Genomic DNA, 8,434 nt, shown 5'->3' with positions numbered 1-8,434 from the left:
TATCAATTATGTTTGGATATAACAATATAAAAGTATCTTTTTGTTTATTTATTACATGAAAAACATCTTTTTTTTAAGGAAAAAAAATCTTTTAAAAAAAGATGTAAATTACAGCTTCTAAAAAAAGATGTTTTTCTGATTTTTCTAGTACTTTTACTTTTACTACTCAAAATTGGCCAAATACGCTAAAAAAGAAAAAAAAAATTAAGTTTTTAACACGTATTTCAAAAATTTATTTTTATCTAAACTTTAATTATGTATTAGATTAGTTAAGTGCTTGTTTGGGCGTCATTATTTTGATGAAAAAAGATCTTTTTTTATCAAAAACAATGGCGCCCAAACAAACACTTAACTAATCTAATACATAATTAAAGTTTAGATAAAAATAGATTTTTGAAATACGTGTTAAAAACTTAAAATATACTTTAAGAGTATGCAAGTATTTATCAAATTTTATTATAATCTCATTAAAATGAAAATAATGCAATAAGTTAATTATTTAGAGTTTAATTTAAACATTATACTTCATATTCAAAAAATATATTAAAAAATTTATGTGTTAAATTACATGTAAAATTATACTATTATTCAATAATATATAAAAAGATAATAATTCACCCTCTAATTTCTAAAAAGTACCGAAATAATTGCCTACAGTAATCTATCAGGACTCTATTAGATAAGATTTTTACATGAGGTTAATTCTTTCTGATATTTGATTTATTTTAACATTCTCATATGTTAACGCCATTATATTAATTACTTATATATTACAAGTTAGAAATTAGAATAGGAAAAATTTCAAGTGTACTGAAGAACATCGGTATTTCAATTGTTTTAACCATTGATTTTAATTAATATATATTATATATATTTTTTATAATTCAGATCAACCGTTTTAACCATTAATTTTAATTAATATATATTATATATATTTTTTATAATTCAGATCAACCGTTGAAACAACTGAAATACCGATGTTCTTGGTACAGTTAAAACTCTTCCGAATAGAATAATATATCAGGTTCATGTACAAATACTTCAGTACTTATCAGAGTTCTTTCCAAGGGGGCCCCAAGATCCAGCAAGATCCGGTAGTGGCAATGGGTAACACAAGGTGGAGCCACCAAACAAATAAAATTCAAACGCGTGCAGAGTCAGTTATTGGAGAAACAAAGTTAACAATTTACCAGTATAAATTAAATAATGGAGTCAACCACTTTAATTAATAACAATAATCATCCAAACGTCGTTATGTACACAATTTTAATGACTTCTACATAATTTTTTTTTTCTTTTTCTTCTGTATGAACCAAACTTTGTGCCGCCTCTACCTAAACTGTGTGCCACCAAGAATCCAATCCCTACCTATATTTCCATCCAACTTCACAACTACCGTCCCACCAAGGTAAACAACAACCTTCTTCTATAATGCCCTATCTCTCATGCAAATTCTTTAATTCCTCACGCAAAGCATTTAAAATGGTGTAAAGTGGGGCCCCATACCCCTCCAGCTACATGTATACCTATCTGTTGTTTTTCACCAACCAAATCCCAACCCAACCAACTAGGAACAACTACCATCACCAAATTCCACCTTTACTTTTTATGTACACAATGCCCAAGCATGAAGCAAAGAATATTACTAGCTAATATGCTCTAATTTAAAAAGTTGAACATTATCTTCCTTCCACTTCCTTCTAAATTCCCTCCTCACTTTCTGCTTTAAGAACAAGATTTGATTAAGCCCAAATTGTAGAGATTCCTCCTCACGAGGCTACCAAGAGACAATAACACTGCCCCACCAACTCCACCTGGTTGATCTCCTTCGCTCTTTGTCTTCTGTTGACGTAATAAAGGCAACTCCTTCACTTTTAAATTGCTTAACCCAATTTTCTGCCTAACAGATTCTATTATTTTTGGGTCAGCTGGGTAACCCATTGCATCAGTTACATAGAAAACATTTGCAGCCACACCTCCAACGGTAGATATTTCAGTTCTAGTCACATTCATCCCATTCTCTCTGAACGTTCTCATAACCTCTGCTAAAAGGCCCTGCTTGTCTTCAGCATATAACTCTAGCCTAACACCCTGTTATCCAAAGAATTACGGATAATTATTAGAACTTGGAAATGGGAAGAATAATTAATCATAGTATATGTTCATTCATATTGATCAATAGGTAGATGCCAATTTAATATAACAGATAAAAAGTGCGTTTAAATGATGCTTAATGATTTACCTCATTTGCCCTTCTCTCCACAGCAGCTTGCAAGCATTGAATCACACGTTGGCGCTCTGGTTCTGAACTAATTGGAGTGCCATCTTTATGCCTTATATAAAACTCCTGTAAGTGACAAATTGAATATCATTAAATAAGCAAATAAATTAAGATGTGAGATAAAAAGAACAGATTTTATGTCGAATAAATACCAGGTAAGCTTGATCATCTTTTGTGTTAATAGTTGCATGAAACACAACATATTCCATGTCTGTCAAATTGCACACAACATCGAACATTAGCTTAATTCGATCCTTGCACTGAACATTTACAACAGAGTAACCCTTTTCCGCCCAATTTTGCACCGATACAAATGGTGTCTCAGGGGTAAACTTGAAAATGCGACTCCTTTCATAGTCACGGTCAGCAAACATCATCTGGTGTAGCCTTCTTTCCGGGTGTATGACAGAATTAGAAATTGAAGTTTTTGCACTCCTAATGTCATTGTCACCCTTCAAAACATTTCTTAAACGTGCTTCAAGCTTATTAATCTTCTGATAGTCCTCAAGAGCAGATCTGGAATCACAGTCTCTAACATAGATCAGGGAGGCAATCCTGCCATTGTGAGTCCAAACCTTTGCCTCAACCACATCGCACTGCAGCTCAGCCAGTACAGCAAACACCTCCGAAAGAATACCAACACGGTCAGTGCCTGTTAATTCCAGGGCAGTGAAACCATTGGAGCTGTTGATTTTACCATTGTGAATACTCCCAAGTGACTGTTACCAAATATAGACAAGAATTTAAGTTACAATTAAATTCCAATCAATTTTAATCAGTAAATAGGATCAAAATTAAATTAAATAAGAATCTCAATCCTCAATCCAATACCTGTTCAATATAATTTAATACGCTCTCATCCGTTAACTTGTTTCCTAATTGGTCTGTAACATGGAAAACTGCGTAGATATAGCCATAAGTTAGTGCACATCAGGATAACTAATTACTACTAGAAGTAAAAAAGGAAAGCAAAATAGCTTACCATCCATGAACCACCTTCCGTCGGAGGAAATGTAAGCCTTCTTAATCAAAAGGTCCAGATCAGCGAGCACTTGTATTGCATCCAACAAAATCCCATGTTTTCTGGCGCTATCAACCTGTGAACCACATCAAAGCAAATATTTCTATTGGTTTTTCCTGTTTTACACGAAAACCTAATTTTTAAAAAAAAAAAAAACAAAATGAAGACATTTTGCTGTACCTTAACTATAGTAGCTGTGGAGCACACGGCATTGTCAATTACGACCCTGTTTTGCAGGTAAAGGTAAAAAGTTAGTCATTTTTTTCCTCGGAATTCCAGATATTCAATGTCAACAATTTTGTTCTGTTTTGAAAAACAAGGAATTATTGCATAAGCGTTGAAGATGAAAAGAACAAATAAAACTCTGGAAGGGTAGGCAAAAGAAACAATAAGGGAAAAAATTAAGAAGGCAGAGTCAAGATTATTTAGATATAGTTATTTGCACAAATCAATTTTGAAAAGTTGGTGAAATTAGGAAAATGCTTTTGTCATCACTCTTACACATTTTGGGGATTTGGCAAAATATTTTAAAAGATTTTGTAATGGAACCGCTACAAACGAAACATGAATGAAATCTCATGTAAAGAAATTTACGAATATTCTAACACGTGATGAAAGCCACCGGTTTGAATTCCAAATTACGAGATCTGGAATGATGAACATTTCAGAGAATTCGTTGGAAGGAGCTAAACACATGGCGAAATCTAACAGAGAAACTACATAAGAATGACGATTAACACACAAATTTGAGATAAGATTCACCAAAAAATCAACCTGATTCTTGACACATCTCAAAATCATATCATATAACTCCTAAATATGGAAACCAGAAAAGAAGGCAACAAACATTGTAAAAATTTGAAGAAGATGAAGGTTTAACAAACGGACCTAGGCGTGCTCATCCGAATCACAAGCTTCTCGTATTCATCCGTACAAGCTGACCACTCCATTAATCCTTTTTGCGAGCTTCAGAAACCTCAGTTTTCAGTACACTACACTCTGTTGCAGAAGTAGATTTACACGTTTCAGAACCTCCTTCTTTTTATGTATGTGTATATATATATACCTGAAGCCGCAGCAACAAGAAGAAACGTAAATAGGTAAAGGCTTAAATTCCAAACGGTGGCTTTTATTGCAATTCCACCTTCGAATCAATCGCCATAAAACTACCTTCACCAAACTGTCGCCTTCTCTCTGCGTTTGGCAACACTGCCAGAGTTACTTCTCTCTCTTCCAACCGCAAAGCATGCTTCGTTCTTAACTCTTCCAAATCCTCACACCGCACAATATACTTATGCGTATTTATATTTACGACAATTTTCTTCCCACCCTTCCTTTATTGTTATTTAATTATTAATTAGAAAAATGAGGAATTTCTAAGCGACGCCTACACGGAAAGAGAGAGAATGTTATTAGGCCGTTTGACATAGAGTGAGTGAGTGACTAAGCCTGCCCGTTGGTTTGCCCGCCCTGACCGAACAAGCTCTTTCTCTATCCTCCTTATGTCCCGCTACTCTCACAGTTGTATTCTTTACTGACAGGTCAACCAACCACGAGGACACGTGTCGTGGGGAAACGGGGTTAGTTAACGATCCAGCTGGCAGAACACGTGGGATCGATGGCGGTCTTGCTTTGCGTATTGTGGACTCAACAGCTGAGGGAGTAGCTGATGCTCGATTAATGAGAGGGGTCGATCCACGTGGCAAGTTGGGACCAGGTAAAAAGCAATGAAAAAACGGCTTATTTAAATATTTTTTTAAAAAATAGTTTAAATAATAAATATTTATGTTAAAAATAAATTATTTTATATTTAGTTTTTTAATTCTAAAAGTGCTTATTTAAAAAAATAAGATAAAAACTTTTTATTATAAAAAAATTTATTTTTTTTAACTTTTGTATAAGTATTTAAATAGTTTTTTAAAAAGCTACCATTTGATTTTAAAAATTGCATCAAACATTAATACTACTACTTTTTATAAGTCAAAAACTCAAATAAATAATTTTTAAAACTTCCCAAACAAGCCCACAATCTTGTTACTACTCATCTTAGTGTGTGTTTAGATTATAATTTACAAAGAAGAATTTGTATAACATTAATTTTGTAAATTTGATTATGATAAAAAATAAATTTATATTAACATAATTTATATTTGTCAATCTTTATAACAAAATAAATTATAATAAAATAAATATTATTTAAATTATACTACTCAAAATTAATTTTTAGATAAAAAAATTATTAAAAAATATCAATTTAAATAATTTTTTATATTATCCTATTATTTTATTTAGATATTTAAATAGGTCTTATTAATTAATTTTATAATAAAACTAATATTTATTTATTAAATTAAAAATAATATATAAAAATTAATAAAATATATTTTATATTAAAAATAAAAAAATATATGAATAAATTAATAGTTTAATATTTTAATACAAATAAATATTAAATTAAAAGATAAAACACTAATAAAATACATAAAAAAATAACTAGCCAAAAAAAATAAGTAAAAAACTAAATGATCAAATCCAAATAAAAATAAAAAAAAATTCCTAAAATATAGGCCTAAAAGACAGTATAATAAAAAAAATCTCGTATAAACTAAGAAATAATAAAAACTCTAAAAAAAATAGCATACATGAGAAATCAAAATACTAAAAAATTAATATAGAAAATATTTATTATATAAATAAAATAAATACAATAAAAAATAAAAATATAAAAGAGAATACTACAAATTTTATAATGTCAAACAAAAAAAATGTTTTATAATTTTTTTAGTATTTTCAGTATTTTTTAATTTAATATTATTTTTTATTATAAATTTTTATTATTTAATTTTAATATTATTTATAATTAATTTTTTTTTATTTTATTTTTTTAATAAAATTATTATTCATATTATACAAAATTTTAATAATAATATAGTATATAAGAATAAAATAGAAGATATAATTGAGTGAAAAAAATAAATTTTTACACCTAATTTTTTATAGTAACAAGCTAAGATAACTAAACTACAATTTTTAATTTCATGTAAACGTGTTCAGAAATAAAATTATTCCCGCGTTCAGAATATATAAAAATTACCGAACATAAAAAAATGTTTAAGAGACTCAAACATATTTTTTTCTTCTTCAATATAAAATCAAACACACCCTTTTAAATATCATACAATTTATTATAATTTCTATCAATTAATTAATTGTAATTCAATTTAAGTGATTATTTTGTTACGAAATTATTATTTTTTAATCTATTTATGGGCAATACATATATTAATTATAATTGTAAATTAAACTATTTTACATTAAATGACTTATATAATGGTCATCTTATTTATTATCATAAATACTGAATTAAATAAGTCATTATTCTCATTTTATATTTTAATTAATAAGAAAAATATATTTATAAAAAAAATATTAAAACATCACTATTTAAGAAAAAAAGAAAGATACGTGAAAAAAAAGAAAACGAAAAGTTAAAACATCACTATTAGAAAAAAACTGTTAATATGTGTATGAATGGAGTCGGAATTGAGGAATATATATAGATATAAAAAAATAAAAAATTATTGCACGATTGTAGAATAAAAAATAATCATATATATAAAACGAAATAATTATAACAAAAAAATAATTAATATATGTGATTTAGATGTTTTTAATAACCGAAAACATAGAGTTTAACAAAATATAATTCACATATTTTTTTATTTATGTATATGTATAGAATTATTTATGTATATGTATATATATTAAAAAAAACTACGGTAATATAAATATATATAGAATTATTTAATAAAATTAATATATAAGGTTATGGAAAGTTCTATCTAAATTTGACAATAACAAGACGACTTACATAGAAATGTTTCTCATGGATAATAAGGTAAGTAAATTATTTTCTATGATTCTTTCAAGTGATGTTAGGTCCATTTTATAAATTTTTTAGTTCATATATTTTAATGTTTTTAATAACCGGTAACATAGAGTTTAATAAAATATAATTCATATATTTTTTTATTTATGTATATGTATATATATTAAGAAAAACTACCGATAAATATATATATATATATATATATATATATATATATATATTAACAAAATTAATATATAAGGTTATGAAAAGTCTCATCTAAATTTGACAAGAACAAGACGATTTACATAGAAACGGTTCTCATAGATGATAAGGTAAGTTGATTATTTTTTATTATTCTTTCAAGTGATGCTAGTTCAATTTATAAATATTTTTTTTCATATTTTAAGTTTATTTGATAAGTAAACCCTTGCACGCGAACAAAGACAGTGTAATTTTATAGATTTATAAGTACTAATAGCTTTTATATTTAATTTGTTTTATAATGTGATAATAACTAATATATTTATTGGTGAATTTAACTATTACTATATTATTTATAATCACATTCAGTATATATATCTGATTTATTAAAAAAATAAATTATTAAAATCGATTAATAATTATTTTAAAGTTAATTCAATTAATACTAAATTTAAAAAAAATAATATATAATATGTTATTTTTTTATTAATCAAATTATTATAATTTAAATTAATTTAAAAAAATTTAAAATTATAATTTCAATCGACACGGATAATTATAGTTGTTAGTTGCTAGTTGCGAGTTGCTATTGGTAATTAAGGTAAGGGTTCGGGATTTTTTGTCTTGACGACGCATATTATGACGTGGTCTCACGTGACGGCACCGCTTTCATCGGCTTTTCACATGTCCCGTTGTTTTTTGGCTGGTTTTTCTTGTATTTTATATTTTTATTTTCTGCTTTGTGTATATATGTTGTGTAGTGTAGTAGCAATGCATAGTGTTATTGTATGTTGTATTATTAATTATTTTGATCATCGACTTTGCTTATAACCATAGCTCAACTCAATTGATTTTGTCGGTACTTTTACCTCGTGTTCGCCTATTCCACCCTAGCCCTAACAAATATGTTCGTTCTCACCTAATTTGCAAGGAGCTTCCAAATTCCAACTCATTCAATAGCATATTACCAGCTTTACTTACTTCCAAACAATTAACAACTAATCTTTAATCTTATAAGTTGAGGCATAGGCTAAAACTATCTTGTTGCTAATGTTTGAAA

The 8,434-nt window shown here is 27.7% G+C and overlaps 1 protein-coding gene across 3 annotated transcripts; it reads right to left on the bottom strand.

Moving 5' to 3' along the window:
- Positions 1–1,199: 1,199 nt before the first annotated feature.
- Positions 1,200–4,693, bottom strand: LOC107630504 (ACT domain-containing protein ACR8). 3 transcript variants are annotated; one of them, XM_016333659.3, is made up of 8 exons: positions 4,473–4,603; positions 4,191–4,368; positions 3,483–3,528; positions 3,264–3,378; positions 3,113–3,180; positions 2,434–3,000; positions 2,243–2,347; positions 1,200–2,091 (listed from the first exon to the last, which is right to left on the bottom strand). In XM_016333659.3, exons 2-8 carry the CDS (start codon positions 4,250–4,252, stop codon positions 1,726–1,728), a joined length of 1,329 nt encoding a protein of 442 aa, XP_016189145.1. In that variant the 5' UTR covers positions 4,253–4,368; positions 4,473–4,603; the 3' UTR covers positions 1,200–1,725. The 3 variants fall into 3 exon arrangements, with proteins under 3 accessions (XP_016189145.1, XP_016189153.1, XP_088357561.1); XM_016333667.3 differs by having other exon boundaries at positions 4,191–4,301; positions 4,473–4,594; XM_088501435.1 differs by having other exon boundaries at positions 4,191–4,693.
- Positions 4,694–8,434: the final 3,741 nt, after the last annotated feature.

This window comes from Arachis ipaensis, chromosome B1 (genome assembly GCF_059453495.1).
Source record: "Arachis ipaensis isolate K30076 ecotype BB chromosome B1, ASM5945349v1, whole genome shotgun sequence".
In the NCBI taxonomy this organism is placed as follows: domain Eukaryota; kingdom Viridiplantae; phylum Streptophyta; class Magnoliopsida; order Fabales; family Fabaceae; genus Arachis; species Arachis ipaensis.
Note: the sequence above shows the minus strand (reverse complement) of the source record. Positions and strands in the feature narration are given on the sequence as shown.

Excerpts from the sequence above, each read along its gene's own strand:
- LOC107630504 (XM_088501435.1), bottom strand. The coding sequence starts at position 4,252 with ATGGAGTGGTCAGCTTGTACGGATGAATACGAGAAGCTTGTGATTCGG. Across the intron at positions 3,529-4,190 it reads ATTCGGATGAGCACGCCTAG|GGTCGTAATTGACAATGCCG; the intron begins GTCCGTTTGTTA and ends CCTGCAAAACAG. Across the intron at positions 2,092-2,242 it reads TGGAGAGAAGGGCAAATGAG|GGTGTTAGGCTAGAGTTATA; the intron begins GTAAATCATTAA and ends TTTGGATAACAG.